General features: G+C 41.6%; 1 protein-coding gene across 1 annotated transcript in view; it reads left to right on the forward strand.

Moving 5' to 3' along the window:
• Window positions 1–16,653, forward strand: part of cep290 (centrosomal protein 290) — an 87,615-nt gene extending 70,962 nt beyond the window's left edge. Inside the window, exons 37-52 of the mRNA XM_079560397.1 lie at window positions 77–290; window positions 356–493; window positions 596–817; window positions 2,225–2,344; window positions 2,414–2,556; window positions 2,629–2,784; window positions 3,605–3,725; window positions 6,456–6,590; window positions 8,869–8,955; window positions 9,268–9,444; window positions 9,782–9,904; window positions 11,171–11,337; window positions 11,476–11,617; window positions 14,191–14,264; window positions 14,331–14,422; window positions 16,396–16,653. Coding sequence (XP_079416523.1) covers window positions 77–290; window positions 356–493; window positions 596–817; window positions 2,225–2,344; window positions 2,414–2,556; window positions 2,629–2,784; window positions 3,605–3,725; window positions 6,456–6,590; window positions 8,869–8,955; window positions 9,268–9,444; window positions 9,782–9,904; window positions 11,171–11,337; window positions 11,476–11,617; window positions 14,191–14,264; window positions 14,331–14,422; window positions 16,396–16,640 — 2,356 coding nt within the window. The 3' untranslated portion in view covers window positions 16,641–16,653. The remainder of the gene's footprint in view (window positions 1–76; window positions 291–355; window positions 494–595; window positions 818–2,224; window positions 2,345–2,413; window positions 2,557–2,628; window positions 2,785–3,604; window positions 3,726–6,455; window positions 6,591–8,868; window positions 8,956–9,267; window positions 9,445–9,781; window positions 9,905–11,170; window positions 11,338–11,475; window positions 11,618–14,190; window positions 14,265–14,330; window positions 14,423–16,395) is intronic.
• Window positions 16,654–16,720: the final 67 nt, after the last annotated feature.

Consider the following 16,720-nt stretch of genomic DNA (forward strand, 5'->3'; position numbering starts at 1 on the left):
ATAAATCGCTCCCTCTTGTTTCTGCACCGTGTTCTGACCTTTCTCTTGTCTCGTTTTTGTTCGTTTGCGACCCGAGGCTGGAGGAGCACTACGCTGCTCAGGTGAAGGCCCTCACCAATGAGATGGAGGAGCAGAGGAGTCATGTGACGCAGATGGAGATCGACCTGGTCCAAGTCCGGACCGAGCTCCAGGTTCAGAAAGAGGCCAACGTCCGGTCTCCCAGTAACACCATGAAGAACCTGGTGGAGCGACTGAAGGGTCAGATCATGCACAAGGACAAGCAGCTCAAGGTACAGCTCAGTCCTGACTTATAAAACGTGCTGAGGCCAGTGTCATTACCCCGTTTGTCCTGCAGGGGCTGAGTAAGGCGCTGCTGCAGCTGAGAGCGGAGCTGACTTCCACCGCCGAACAGCAGGTGATCTCTGCGGCCAACCACAAAGAGCAGAGTCTGAACGTGCAGCTGCTGGTGGACAGACAGACCAAGGATCTCAAGGTAAAACGCCTTCTACAGAGCCGATCAAGTGCATGTTTCACATTTTCTCCAGTTTTGACAAAGAAGCGATATGACAGAACTCTCCCCGTCCTGTGGCCTCAGTCGCAGGTCCAGGATCTGACCGAGGAGCTGCAGCTGATGAAGGACAGCACCAAGTCTTGGAGGAGCCGGGAGACCAGCCTGAAGGAGGAGGTGGACAACCTGAACCAGGAAGTGCAGAGGAACCAGAAAGCTCAGCGGCGACTGGAGAAGGAGCGAGAGGAGCGAGAGCAGGAAGTCCGTGAGCTCAGACAGCAGGTCAAACGCCTCAGCAACGCACTGCAGGTACAGAGACATGTTTCTGTTCGCTTTGTTCACGGCGAGGATGGACGGATTAGGAATATTATCAGAGAAACAGTCCGTGCTTGATGTCATGTGTAGCTAAAGTTTCCATTAAACAGCTTTAGCAGCATTAAGCTTTAGCAGAGCAGGAACTGTGAAGTTTCATCCACAAAAAAGGCTGTGGTAAGCCAGCTGTAGCCACTTCAGCTATTGAGACACAAAGAGATCAACAAAGTTTTATCTTTAATCTTTAAAGCTGCCCTAACCTACTCCGACTGCAACACCTTCGATACAGCAAGTTGACTTAGTCCCGCAGAAGAAATCGAGTGTTGCACCTCCCCCCTCACAGCACACCCCTCACCCTCACCTGCCCCGTCACCATGTAAACACAAGCAGGGTTCACTACTGACAAAAAATACTTTCCAGGAGTATAGCTGTGGGTAGCTTTAAAGGAATAGGCCACCGTTTTTACATCCTGAGATATGTTCTTACCTGAGCTTAGAGGAGTTCATGTGTACCTGTCTGGTTTTCACGCGTGTCCTCAGTCACGTAAACACAGCACAGACGGCGTTAGCATTTAGCCTCTCCTTCTCTTCACCTCCAAACGAGGCTAAGGCAAGAACAAATCTCAGTATGTAGAAACGGCGGCCTATTCCTTTAAAGGTTATAATGAATCCTGCTGTAAACAAATGTAATTTAATCTAAATGCAAAACCTGTGCAAATTAGATCTCAGACAATATGACATTTCTGGCTTCTGAAAATATCAGCATTAAAAGGAATCAGAAATCCTGTCACTACCAGATTGTAATTAAGGCTAGTTAAGTGTCTCACACTCTTAAACACACCATGCCCAATGTACATTAAAGCAGTACTAAGTAACGTGTTTACCATGATAAATCCTTTCCGTAGTTCCTGTGGGGGTGATACAAGTGTTTATGGGATGATTGGAGGGTCTTTCATCTCCCCCTGGTGTCTCTGGCCAGAAAACCATGTTTGCAACTTGACTGCCACCGGACCGGAACCACCAATACACACTGATAGAATCACGAAGAAGAAGCTAACAGGCTAACGGGCAAAGCTAACTGCAGGCTAACGTCACTTCAAAACAGTATTTACAACCAAGTTTGAGTGAAAAAAAAATTATTTCCATTGTATAATTGGATGCACAATATCCCTTTCTCCCTTCGCCTTTCCTGTCAGCGTAGTATTTACACTCCAAGACAATTAATACGTTAAAAAATCACAACTTGCTTCGACACCTGCAGTTGCGCTTATGGCCTCTAGGGGCAAGAGTTACTTAGTACTGCTTTAATTGCTATTTCATAAGCCCATCATTGCATATAAATTAGTGTTTTAAAAAAACACTTGCTGTAGCTAAAGCGTCTCTTCCATCTTTTGTCTCTCTCTAGAATCAGCCTGAAGCCGAAAGCAAAGGCCAAACCGTAGAGAATCTGCAGAAGAAGATCAGGAAACTGGAGTCCGATTTGGACAGGAGAGAAACTAAACCAGCGAGAGACGACAGCGGGAAGGTTTGGACATTTCCCGGTTATGATTTGACAGTGAAGGTAATTCTGTGACACCCGGTCTGTGCGTCCCAGGCCAAAGAGGAGGTGATCCGGTGGGAGGAGGGGAAGAAGTGGCAGACGAAGCTGGAAAAGGTCAAAGCGTCGCTAAAAGACAAAGAACGGGAAAACGAGTCCCTGTCGAAACAGCTGACCACACTCAGGGATCTCTACTCCAGGTATGGTCACCGACACGACACAGGAGCGTGGTCTGAACGATGAGAGAGAGCCTGACTGGGACTGTGTTGTAGGTTGGAGCAGGAGAAGGCGTCTCTGCTGAAGAAGCTGAAGTCTCGGGGCGTCACCGTGGACCATGTGCTTGGCGTTCGGACGGAGGAGAGAGAGACCGAGCTTCAGGAGCTGAGAGAGAGGACCAGAGAGCTGGAGGGACAGATCAGCAGCATCAAGTAACTACAACTACTACTACTACTACTACTACTACTACTTCACATGATTTATAGATCAGAGAGAGGACCAGAGAGCTGGAGGGACAGATCAGCAGCATCAAGTAACTACTACTACTACTACGACTACTACAACTACCTCATAATAAGTCATAATTATTGCTATATATTGGCTGATCTACCTCTTCTCATCGCTAGTAACAAACAACATGTGTCCCGCAGCCTGCATGTTCGCCGTACGCTCGTATCAATGTTTATCTTTATAGCCGTTTTTTGATATAAATACGAGGGGGTGAACAAGGGTGTGAAAGGCCCACGTTTATGAGAGAATGGTTAAAACTAAGGATGATTTCAGTCAAATTCACAACTCGCTGCTGCTTGAAGTATGCATCGAAGTACAGTATATGGAGCTCGGAGCTTAATTGCATGAAAAATAAAACATACAAGTTAAATATAGAAACAACAACAAAGCCTGGAAACACACAGAAAGTAAACAACCGGCACAGTAGCCTTCAGGCCTACTATCTACTATATCAGAAAAAAACGCATGGTCTTTCTCTCTCTTACATTTAATCTCACTCTGACGCCTGCAATGTTTGGATAAAGCATTTGTATTTTGTATCAGGTAATTAATAGTGACAGAGATTCTAGTTTTCTCCGTTTGAAGTGATGAGAATTGGCCCATGCAGTTGTTGTTCTTGGAGATTGGGATTGGAGACTTCAGCTTCCTCAAATCCTCATGTGAACTTTGAAGAAGGGAAACGGCTGTGTCGAAGCAAAGATGTAGCTTTAATGTGGTTGTAATCGTTTTGTTTCGTCGCAGGGAGCAGCAGGCGTTGCCGCGGGACGAGGCGATGGAGGGTCTGACTCAGAGGAACACCTTTCTGGAGCAAAGAGTCCAGAGTTTAGAGACGCAGCTCCACGACGCCGTGTCCAGGCCCTCGGTGAGACGCTTTACTGAGCATGTCATACTTTGCTATCGGCCAATATCGATCGATAAAAAGGCTGATAAGTCACAAATTTGTTCAAATATAAATATATATTAAAAATATGTTTTATGTTTATAAGAGACAGAGACTTATCATTTTTTGTTTTGGAATCTACTGATGTTTGTCTTTCAAACAAGCTCCCTCTAAAAAACCTACTAAACATGAATGTCCTGAATTAGTCAGCCCTCTGCGCCTCATACAGCGCCCCCTGCTGTCACAGTTCAATACTGACACATTTAGAAGCATCACACACAGGATCATTGCCGCCGTACCCGCGTTCATTGTATTCATCCACGACTCATTCTATCATCTCAGAAGGTTTTTGACATAAATAGGCATCGGATTTTCCTAAAATAAGCAACGTTTTTCAGCTTGCGATCCAGAAAACGCTCAATGTCTTTTTTTTTGTTTTCATTTTTCCACAACATGTGCGTCTGTGCGCGAGTTCGCGTTATCTCTGATTCCTGCGCTTCCAGTCTCGTTCATTTCAAGCACATTTTTGTACAGAATCATATTTGTAATGCAGAATTTTTAATGGTTGCCGGCGCTGCTTGGGTTTTAAAAATAGAAACAACGTTATGGGGCAGGGAGGGTAGAATCGGATCTGATGGGTGCATCACTAGTTGGTGTAGATATATTTCTATATATTTCTATTATTGAAACCTTTACTATAATAATAAATGTTTAAAGGGACTGGATGCAAGTTGGTCATTTTTATGCTCACTACTGCCACCTCTGGTCTTATCAATCTTCTCACCTCTGGAAGATTCTATATTAAGTTTGTGCAGGACGGCACTTCGAATCCGAATTAACACCTTCTGGAGTGGCAGGATTTCAGAGGCAGTTGTGGTGAACAGGTCTGGAGGAGGAAAATACTTTAATACATTTTAACATTTTTAAACTCTAGCTTTAGGGCGTTGGGTGTCCCAGTACTTTCGGGAGCAAGACGAAGTGCCTAAAAAGGCCCCTTGGCAGCAAGTCAGCTCTGGACCAGACTTGCGGCCAAGGGAGCATCATTTAACCATAGACTGGATGTAAACTATTCGATCTGAATGTGTCGGCCATCTTGTTTTTAGACACAATGGTAAGCTAGTTGGCAGCTGAGTTGAGCAAAGCGCCAAAACTAAACAAAACGATTTATCAAACGTAGCTAAATCAGTATAGCACACACAACAGGCTGGAGCTCTGTTCGCTGCGCTAATTTTCATACTAGTGGTGTTTCTGTGGAGGGAACTCATAGCAAGTGTTCTCAGAGCAAGCGGAGAGAGGAATGGGACTGAAATATGGTCCCATTTATCGGCTATCGGCCTTCATGACGTTATCGGACCCCAATAATCCATATCGGTCGGGCCCTAGTTCCTTGCATCAAAAAAATGTATTTGTATTGTTTCCAGTGAGAGTGAGCACACACAAAAAGTGATTTACAGTGACGCTCAAGTCCCAGTCTCAGTTTTAAAGCTTCTACCTCGGGTTTCTTGGTCTGCGTGGATCAGGGAGTTTGGTTTTAACAGGGCAGTAAAAGCAAAGCCTTTAACTGAATTGTGCCAAAATGATGCTCCTTAAAATCATTGTAAAGCATAAAATGTGATTCCAACTGGCACTAAATCTGAATTTCTTTGAAAATTATGGCCATGCTTGGTTTTATAACTCCATATGTCGTCAAAGTACAGTCCAACACTCTATTTTCTTCATTATTCTTCTGTGATTGTCATTGAGAGAGATGTTGACGTAGAAAACCAAAAAGGAAATTACCAATATCTGATTTCTTCTCTGTCCTGTCTTGCTCCTTTTTCATTTCCATCTTTCTACACGTAAACGACACAAACCAGACACATCCCTCTTCCAAAACTCTCCGCAAAATCTGCTCCGACACTTTTGACGTCGCTGATGAACCAGAGAAGGTCAGAGAAAACCTCCAGACTTCCAATGAGCGGGCGGGGGCGCTAGAAGAGGAAACTGGAGCAGAAATCGACCAAGAACGATCGAGTCTGGAGGTTGAAGTCAGTAGAAACGGGAGTAGCCCACAAATTGAGGCTGTTGATGAGAACGGCGAGCCAAAGGAGGGGGAAATTTGTGATAAAGAAGTGGAATTGGAACCAGAAAGTGCTGAGAAAGATGGTTTGGAAGCGGGAGATGACTTGGAAAAAGAACAAACTAATGGTGATGAAAGTGAAGACGCTTTGGAGGAGAAACCTGGCGAAGAAGCTGACGGGAAAGAGGTGATTGAGAGAGGAGACGAGTTGAAAGAAGAGCAGTTGGGAATAGGCAGGACGTTGGAGGGAGACGGGGAAAGAAAAGAGGAGGGAGAAGACAAAATGGCCGACCGAGGAGGAGGAGAAGGCGGATCGGAAGAGACGGCGAAAGCAGATGTGGAGACGGAGAGAAATGAGGAGAGGAGGCTCCACGGCAGACGAGGGGTTAAGCATAAGAAGGTACAGATGTAGAAACCGCGGCTTCCTTTAGGGCCTCGTGATGCATCCCTCCCTTTTGTCCCGCTGCTGCCGGCTTTAGTGGACCGTGACACCACCAAACCTCAACCGTCCCGTCCCCTGGCAAGTTCAAACACCTGTGACAGACTGTAACACCTGTTCTTTGTTTCCTTTCCTTCCTTCCTTCCTAAATGTAATGCTTGTAATTACTATCTTTGCCTGCATGTCTTTGTAATTTTGAAATCTGCGTTTTCAGACGTCTGGCCGTGGCACGGGGACCCCCTCCCAGAGAGACCAGGACGTCCACAAGGAAAACCTCAAACTGGCTTCGGAAAATCTGGAGATGAGGCTTCAACTGGAGCAGAGCAGCAAAGACCTGCCGCGCCTCAAAGTACGGAAGAAACTAAACCGGCAACCTTTAACACAACATTTACACACTTCTTCAAAGGGCGGTGAGGAGGCCAGGTCTTATAAAGAGTTACAGAAGATGAGAGTTTAATCTTTTCTAACTTACTTACTTACTTACTTTCTAACCCCGATCAAGGGGTTAGAAACTAGAAGATCTTGGCTTTCAAATGAGGTATCACACTGGCATATAGGCTGTCAATGCACTTTGAGATTTGGATGTAAATAATTGTTAATCCTAATCCTAAAGTGGCACAAGTAAGGATTAAACAACGAGGAGCCGTGCATTCGACGGTTATAATGCACGACGCGGAGTGCATTATAACCGTCGAATGCACGGCTCCGAGTTGTTTAATCCGCTTATACCATGGTCCCACAAACGTAACATTTATAATAAGTATTTGTTTCATTTACTAAACTCACTAAATATGCCAGACCACCGGGACTATTTTATGTGGATTATTAGCCGGTCACTGAAGGCTCGTCTCAGAGCGAGTCATTCTCCGCAGCTATTACGAGGATCTCCGTCAGGCTCAACGACACAACATCACACGCTGCATCGCCAGAATCACAACACAACAGGACTAACGCGGAACTTTTCCGTGGAAGTAAACACCGATATGCGGCACTCGTGGGCAGGAGTTATTTCACTTTGACGCTGTTTAACCTGAAGCTAGCTAGCTAGCTCAACCAGCTCAACTGTTTATGGAAACAGCTGCGGTGGAGTCGCTCACACCTGGGCCCCAACTGAAACTTTCATGATTGACTTTACTAATCCAGACAAATATGCTTAAATGCTGGGATCATTTTATGTAAGCCTGAAAATCATGAATAGCCTTAACCGTTTTCAATAGAAATGTAAAGCTCATATTTTATTAACAGTAGCTAACCTAGCTGCTCACTCTCCTCTACTTCCCATTTATCAAACATTTTGTTTTGGCCAAAAACGTTGAAATTAAACAAAATCCATCTCATATGTTCCTGTCAGTCACTAAAACGTGTTTATCTGATTCAGCTGTGTCATGCGTTGCTATGGCGATGCCCACAGCGGAGTGATATCCCAGTGATATAACTACCGGACTACGTGTGCGGTTATACCAAAATAATGCACGCTTGTTAGCACCCACCAGCCAATCAGAATCGAGTATTCACCCAGACCATGGTATAATGAAGGCTAATCAGTTTCTGTATGTTACTATTGCTTGTTGTCCGTGGGGCATTAAAAAAAATCATGAAAAGAATTGACCTACAATTAAAAATGTAATTAAAAAGCAGAAATGTGATTGATACTGGCATTAAATCTAAATTTCAATGACATTGTTCAACTATTTTTACTGCCCAAGTTCATCAATAATCTGAAAACAATGGTCTAAATCACAGTAGTTTTCTGAAATGTCAGAAAGCTTCCCTTTGTGTCCAATTTGCTTTAGAATATAAACATTTCCCCTGATTCTTCTGCTTGATCAAATCTTAAGAAATAACAATGCACGTTTTGTGGCATTAAAAATATAGTCATTGGGCGAATCACTTTGGTTTATTAAGTTTTAAATCAATATTTTAAATCAAATTGTGTTGAGATGATTCTATTTTTTTATCTATCTATTTTTGAAACTGTCATTTTGTCAAAGTTGTTGTTCATTGTCTACCACAGGGTTAGGCAACATCAACATCAGGCCCAAATCCGGCCCTCAGGCATAAAACTTCTGGCCCTTAACCCTTGTCCTCCGTTAAGAAACACTGCCGTAAAATATTGTAGATTGATATTTTTTTAAACTTTTTTTTACATAATTATGTTAATCCACTTCAGTTCTGCACAAAGCTTACCAAAGTTTAAAAAAATATCAAAATATTTTACTATTTCATGGCCAATATAAAAAAATTCACACAAAAAATAGATCACAAAATGGCTAATAACCCCAAAATAACAATGTGAGCTATTTTTTTGTTATTTTTTTGCTATATGAAAGTTGAATATTTAGATGTTTTTTTTTTTACTTTGGTAGTTTTGTGCAGAACAGAAGTGGATTAACATAATTATGTGAAAAACGTTTTTAAAAATGTTCATCTACAATATTTTTACAATCGTCAAAAAAGTGTCATGAAAAGCATAGATATATGATGTTCAGCACTGGTATTTGTGGAAAGTGGTCCTTTATTTTGAGGTATAAGTGGGAAGTTCGGCTCCTCGGTGTTTGATGACAAAGAAAACCAGCCTCCGCCAACAAAACAAGCTTATATGTCGGAGTTGTTGTTGGTTTTCCCAGGACCAAGTGGCAGATCTGAAGGAGATGGTGAACGCTCTGAAAAAGGACAAGGCTGAAGTGGAGAAGAAACTGGCCCACGTTCGAGGAGTGAGTCTCAAGAAAACATTCTTATCTCTGTTTAAAGCTGCTCGGAGGCACAGTACACACACAGAAGAAGCTAACAGGCTAACTTAACTTAACTTAATTAGTATTTACAGTGAAGTTTAAGTGAAAAAAATGTGTGTAATTGGATGTACAATATCGTAACATCCATTTCTGTGTTAAATTATTGTGGTTTTAAATCTAAAGAAATAATACATGCTTTGATTTGTTGCCTTGTAGTTTTGGGACATTAAAAAGCATTAAATCTCGCTGCTGCTCACATAAACCATCAGATTTAATATGGTTGTTTCCCTTCAGTCGGGCTCGAGCGGTAAGACGGTGCCGGAGCTGGAGAAGACGATCGGTTTGATGAAGAAAGTAGTGGAGCGAGTCCAGCGAGAAAACGAGACTCTGAAGAAAACCTCGGCTTCAGCTTCAGCTTCAGCCGACCACAGCCAGATCCGGAGCCTGGAGAAACAGTGCCAGAAACTCAAGGTACAGAGACATTTCACCGCATGAATAAATGTTGAAATAGGTCACGGAAAAGAGAAAGCTATAACAAAAGAAAAAGATTTAGGTAGTCTTCTATTAACTCTATCAAGGTCTTATACAGAAAACAATCAGCCACAGTCAAAACCAATGGACAAACTTCACAACGTTTTACACTAAACAGGGGGACGAGGCAAGGATGTCCACTCTCTCCATCTTTATTTACCAAATGGGATGTGGCATTTCTTTACACTCAGGCCACATCACTTTTTGAGGCATAAAGATTTCCTTTAAATGGTTGAAATTATTTTTTGTTGTGAGCTCTGTGTGGCGCTGTTTGCAGGAGAACTACGAGAAGCTGAAGGTGGACAGTGAGGCTCAGCTCGCGTCCAAACTGGAGGCGAAAACAAAAGGCCTGGAGAAGATCGTCGTGGAGAACGAGCGACTGCGCAGAGAGATCAAGAGGGTAACTATATATGAACTAGATACAAGATAATAACTAACAATGCATTGCTGTTTTACGTGATACTGAAATGTCATTTAACTCATTGAGGCTGCGCTGTTTTGGGGATTTAGCTGTAGAGTGGCAACAATCCAGACCGTTTTTCATGATATTTGTAGCACCACAGTGTATTCTATGTTATAGCTATGGACACATGCTATGGCTCGTTTGAAAGGTGAGACTCTAAGCTCTTTGAAGGTGGAATCAGTTTAATTCTACGTGCCTCGGTTCCTGAGAAATCTAAGCTAAGCAGAGGCTAGTTTTCATCAAAATGACAGATTTTTTTTTTCTAGATTCTGAGATAATTGGGGTTTTATGCAACTCTCTCCTTTCTGATTAACTCCTCTCTCCTCTCTGGACGGACACTAACGTTTAAACAGCCTGATTCTCAGATTGAAGACTTTAACAGGATGTTTCTCAGTCGTCCATGGACCGATTTTGACCATTGAAAAACTCAGAGAAACGTAAAAATATCAACTGTTTCGATCTTTCCATGGGAAGCAAGAGAGCGAGAGAGAAGTGTCGGCTTTACAGCTGTTCACTACGCCTCCACGTGAAAAGAAAAAGAAAAAGCAACGCAATAATACATATAAAATGTCCAGATCCTGACTCTTCACAAGTTTTTGACCGTCATTTAATTCACTCCTGTTCGTCACAGAGCTACAAAAAACACACATAAGGTGCATTAGAGTGTCTAATTTCGTAATATTTTTTATTTTTTTTTAAAAACATTTTTCCGTTTATGTGTTAAGGTGAGCAGAGGGATAAAAAAATCACATATAGAAATATCGATTTGAAACATTTGCTGACATAAATGAATGAACAAATGTATCGCAATGTGTTTAAATGTAATGTTTTCATATAAAAATAAGCCTTTATGTATAAAATTAACAATTTTATTGGTGACAAAAGGTTTAATTTAAGATAGATATAACAGATATAACTTATTTCATTCTAAATACTGTTGAAAAAATACACATATTGTTTGTTAGTGCTCTAAGCTTAATTTCCAGTCTTGTATTTCAACGTTAAATACAAGACTGGAAAATTTGGTCTGTAAGTGTTACTTTATGTGCAGAAAATTGGCTTGGAGTTTCCCATGTAAATGTATTAATGTAAATGTATTTCTTTTTTTGCCTGATTAAACTTTTTGTGAGTGATGATGGACAAACGTTTTCTGTAAAGGAATCCCTTGTTTCTGAAACTCGAGTATTTGTCGTGCTGTTGCAGGAGGCGGAGGCAGCGGAGCGCCTGAAGACCTCGCACAAGAGTCTGGAGCTCACCGTGGAGAAACTGGAGTCCGAGCTGGAGGAAACCAAAGCCAAGCTGAGATCCGCTCTGAACCGCACTTTGGCCCAGGGCGACCAGGGCAAGAGCAAGTCCTCGGTCCTCAACAGGTGCAGAACCAGGACGGAACTAGAACCAGGACTTAAAGCTCGGGAGACAAAACCAAAAGCCCTCAACTCCAGAGATTTACACTTATCTCTTGACCATCATTTTGACTCCCTTTGTTTCTTCTCGTCCGTTTGTTGCAGGATGTTCGAGAACAAGATGCAGGAGCTGGAGAAGGAGCTCTCGGAGAAGTCGTCCGGTTTGTCTGAACTCAAACAGAAGCTGAAGGAGTCGAGCGAACGCGAGGAGACGACGCACAGACGCATGAGGAAACTGGAGGACCAGGTCTGAGACGAGAAACTGGAAAACTTAACTTTTGCACATGATTAGGTTCTTGAGTAAGATATTGATATTTTAACAAACTGAAATATGATTCAGTTTGCACATACAGACAACAAACTATTCTGTATGCAAGGTCAAGCTTAAACACCCTTGTAAACAGTGCCCCCTGTAAAAAAAAAAAATTAGTTTATTTAGTTTATTTGGTTTACTTGATAGGGACAGATACAAAACATAGACAAACTATAACATAACACTGATGTATGCATCTTAAATGGGCTTTTACAAACACAGTTAAACTTAAAACACAAGCACATTGTTTTTTTTGTTGTTTTTTTTTATTATGACAGGACAGGACAATTGACATCGACAAAGCAAAAAAAACAAAAACAAAAACACACACAAAACAGACACACACATACACATGCATGCACACCACATTCTATGAAATGTACATGGTCTTTTAACTTAATCAAGGAAATATAGAAGGCAAATGTTTAAAAGTAGATAATAATAAATATAACTAAACAATGCAAACTAAAATTATGATTAAATACATACATATTACAGGGAGGGAAAAAATGAATAAAATGAAATAAAATGAAAAAAAAAAAAAAGGAAGACTCATTTTGAAATATATTAAACCGGGGAAAGGGGGAAACTTATAACTACCAGTGACTAAGTAGTAGTTACGGTACAAACAGACAAAACAGAAAAATCATCAGATGCATTTCTAATGGAATGATTTGAATTTTATACAAAAAATAAAAATAACAAGATCACCTATCTCTCCTAGATATCCACTCCATCAATCTGGACCACCGTTTTTCATGAAGGCTTTTTTCTTTTGCAGATATTACTGTACATCCCTCAACTTTGTAATAATACTCCATATATTGTAGAAAACTTAATATATTTAAGGCAGCCTTGTTTTTTACTTTGAAAATAAATTTCTTACCTAAAAGAATGATTAGGTTAATTAAATTTTTCCATTTTGATTCTCCAAGAAATCCCAACACCACTGACACAAGCAAATTTCTCCAGGTCATTATCCAGGTATCCAGGCATTACCCAAATCTAAAAACTCCCTGAATAAAGTGTCGATAACGAGACGTAAATTAGGCCAAATCCGGCCCGTGAGATGATTCAATCCGGCCCCTGACTAGTAGAGCATAGAATTTTTTAAGGAAATAATCATTATGCTCATTCCCACCACTAGGAGGCAACTTGAATTAAAAAAAAAGGAAAGAATTTCAGCCCCAATAGCAGCTTACTACCACAGAGTGTGGAGTGAATGAATAATGTTTAGTTGCCAGGCATTATTTAGACGTCTCATTAGTCTGAATGTAAATGTACCATTGAGCAGAGGTGCCATTAGAGAGCCATATACAACCATTGGCCCTAACCTTAAGGGTAGTGGACTCTTGCCTAAACCTAATAATGGGGCATTGGACTAATGGGCTCACCCCAAATGTCTACTCCAGGGGTGGGCAATTAATTTTCATAAGAAGCCTGAATTGAGTCGGAGCCGCACCAACAATAACTCAAAGTTATTCTGCAACTTTATCCTATTGTACATTACACTAAATTGTGTATTTTGAATATCTGATAGATACAGACGGCACCCCGGAATCGGCCATATATGGTCGTTTTTAAAAACAGTTAAAGGGAAAACAATTTTGAAAATTTTCTCTAATTATTCAAAAACTACTGTAACAAATGCTGAAATATAAAAATAGTTTCTACTAAATATAGATACAAAGACATGGGGAGGAGCAAAGTGGTTGAACAGCCCATAAATACATGAATAACGGAGAATGCTAACTTGATGCTACATGTTAGCATCAGGCTAATGCTAACGGTTAGCTAGCGCTAGCTACAACTGCCGTTTTTTCACTTTTACTGAACAATCTTCTAGAAAATATCCATATGGGCCTGATTTACACTGGACTTTATTTGTATGTGATAAATAAGTTGATATTCCACCAGAAAATGGCAAAAAAGAGTGAAAAATTGTGTTTCACTAAAGATTCTATTTTCCCCCTCGGCGAAGCCACGCCCCCTCCTATGACAAGATGCCGTCTGTGTCTATACTGGTATTTAGTAGGACTATTATTTTCTGTAATTATTTAGCCATATCAAGTGCATGTGTGAGCATTGTTATTTAGCTTCTTCAACTTCTTATACTCATTAACTTCTACCATCGCACTGAAAGCTCCTCTGTGCTTCCTTCAAACGGAGTTTCTGGGAAGTGGATCTCCAAGTATATTTCCCTGGGGGCCAAACATACATGGGGGGTGTTTCGCCGGGGTCCATTTTCTTCAATATATGAGAAATAATGAGCCTGACAGGACTGTAGCCGATGTGTCTTTTGTTTCCTGATCTCTCATTGTGTCAGTGCCCTCTGCTGGACACGCGTGGAATTCTTTCCTTTTATTTTTATTTCAGCAGCCCCCTAGTGGCTGGAGAGAGCATTCTGGTGATTTCTTAAAAAAAAAAAATCAATCAGCCCTATACCTAGACCTATATAATGTGGAATTTATGATGATGTATTTAGTGTTACCGTCCGGTGTTTCCAGGTGGAGCTGCTGCGGACTCTTCCCTCCGGAGCAAAGACGGACTCGGGCCTCATGAAGGAGTTCCAGGCCCTGAGGTCAGTCCTGCTGCTTAAGGAAAAGGAAATGTAACAGTGTTTTCATCTGTGTTTGACTTGTTTTAGGTTGATCAACTCTGAGCTGCAGGGAGAGATTTCTGACCTGAGACGAAAGATCAGTGAAGACAAGAAGGAAACGGACAAATCCACCAAAACCGGTGAGACGGCATCAGGAAATGAGCCTTTTTTCATACAATGTGTAACTAATTGGTCTAATCGCACCCTTTTTTCATCTTAAAATGGTGTAATTTCTTCAGATAATAAAAAATATTGAATTGATTTAGGCGTAGAGAATAAAGCCTTGAAGTCAATCATGCGTGAAAGCGTTAGATACTATTAAAAGAGCAGATATGGGCCTGAAATATCTGTTTATCTGTCCAAAAGTGTCTGTAAAAGCCACTACAGTTTGCTTTACTTCCTTTATGAAGTACCAGGGCATCTGTTGAGTAAAACAATAGTATCTCGTGCCACTGGGAGAACATTTTTAAATGACCATCTTCATTTTGACGTGAAGTAGATGAATTTTGTGTTTTGTAACTTAATTCTTTGTAATGATTTCTTTTTATTTGTTTCTATGGGGTTTTCTTTGAAGGGATTACAATTTTCACATTATTTCATGTTTTGTTTCTCATCATTTATGTCACGACTAAAACATAAATCAAACTTTCACGCTCACAGTTACTCACAGTACTCAAGTAAGAGTAAAAAAGTACTTGGAGAAAACTTGAGTAGTTATTTGGGCCACTACTTTTTACTAGTACTGGTAGCTCTGTCTCACCTTTCAAACGAGCCACAGCATGAGTCCATAGCTCTAACATAGAATACACTGTGGTGCTACAAATATCGTGGAAACGGTCTGGATTGTTTTCATTTAATGTGTTAAGTGAATATTCTGGCGACTCTCCCCACCTCTGTTTAAAAGTAAATCAGACACAACGGGACATTTTAGATCAAAAAGCTTTGCAATTTCAACTACTGTTCTGGCCGTGAACTCCCAGATTTGGGTGAAGCTGAACTGGAGAAAAATCGGTCGGTTAAGGCGGGGATTAATAGGTTAATGATCGTTTCGGCCAGGGGTGTCAAACATACGACAAGATGATTTAATCCGGCCCCTGCCCTGTAGAGCATCAATTCCAGAGTATGTAAAAAAAAAAAAAGTCTCTAGCCCATTCCTGTGCGGAGTTATGATTTTTTTAAAGAATAACCAGAATGCTCATTCTAGCCACTAGGGGGCCTTAAATGTAAAAAAGAAAGGAAAGAGTTCCACACGTGTCCAGCAGAGGGCACTGACATAAGAGAGAGCTCAGGATATGAGAACTTGTGACACAGGCTTGTAAAGTGCAATACAAGTGTAAGTGTACAAGTGTATTAGTGAAGATACAGTTAAGTTGAGGTTTTGACCAAATCACAGCTTTTTATTATTCATTTATTGGGAACTTTTTCTCTATTATTTGTTTGCCTGTCCTGCCAAACTTCATGCTTTTTCCTAGATATTTCCAAGACATATAGTCTGGGAGCGGCATGATCTCAATGATTTCCCGGTGGGCGTGATTGACAGACGGCATCAACCAATCAGAGCAGCAACAAGCGGCAGGAAGCCTTTCCAAAAAAGTCCTTATTCACGAGGAACGCTTCCAATGCTGTTTCTTGCTCCGGTTTTTGGGAATATTTTTTTTTTTTCAAATGATTTAAAACAGGCAAAAGATCAGAAGAAAACATCGCCCCTCTGGGGCCAGGACTCCCCTGAAAAAGAGATTCTTAATCTCAGTGGGACTATCCTGGTTAAATAAAGGTCAATAATAAAAATAATAATCGTTTCACTCGCCGCACACGCCATCTTTTGGTAGAGTGTGGTGACGGCTTCCGCCTCTCGGTGCGTGATTGGACCGATGTGGGTAAAATCGTGAAATGACAGGCTGCGAGGAGCTGTCCAGACGGTTCTGACGGTTTGCCCTCGACCCAAATGAGTTTGACACCCCTGGTTTAGGCCTTCATTTTGACACAATTCTTTTTCCTCCCCGTGTAGTAACATGGAGCAGTGTGGTGTTGGAATTATTTCTAAAGGTCCTTAAATCCACACTCTGACCATAAATAATGAATCCTGTTTGAGCTTCTGTCCTGTGTCTCGCAGACGTCCCGCAGCTTCAGGCCCGTCTGGACTCGTCGGATTCGGAGCGGGCGCGGCTGCAGACCGAGGTGCAGCGGCTGCGACAGGAGCTGCAGAGCTTTGACCCGTCGTTTTTCGAGGAGATCGAGGATTTGAAATACAATTACAACGTGGAGCTCAAGAGGAACTTCCTCCTGGAGGAGCAGCTGAAGAAAGTGTGCGAGCGCTTCGGGGTCCCGGCCGAGCTGCCCAGCGTCTCCGTCAGCTGAACCCAGCTACGGTTACTCACAATTACAGCTAATTAGATTAAATTCACTTCTGCCACTGTTTAGATCTGTCAGTTTTCTTA

Source organism: Gobius niger (genome assembly GCF_951799975.1).
Source record: "Gobius niger genome assembly, chromosome: 7".
NCBI lineage: Eukaryota > Metazoa > Chordata > Actinopteri > Gobiiformes > Gobiidae > Gobius > Gobius niger.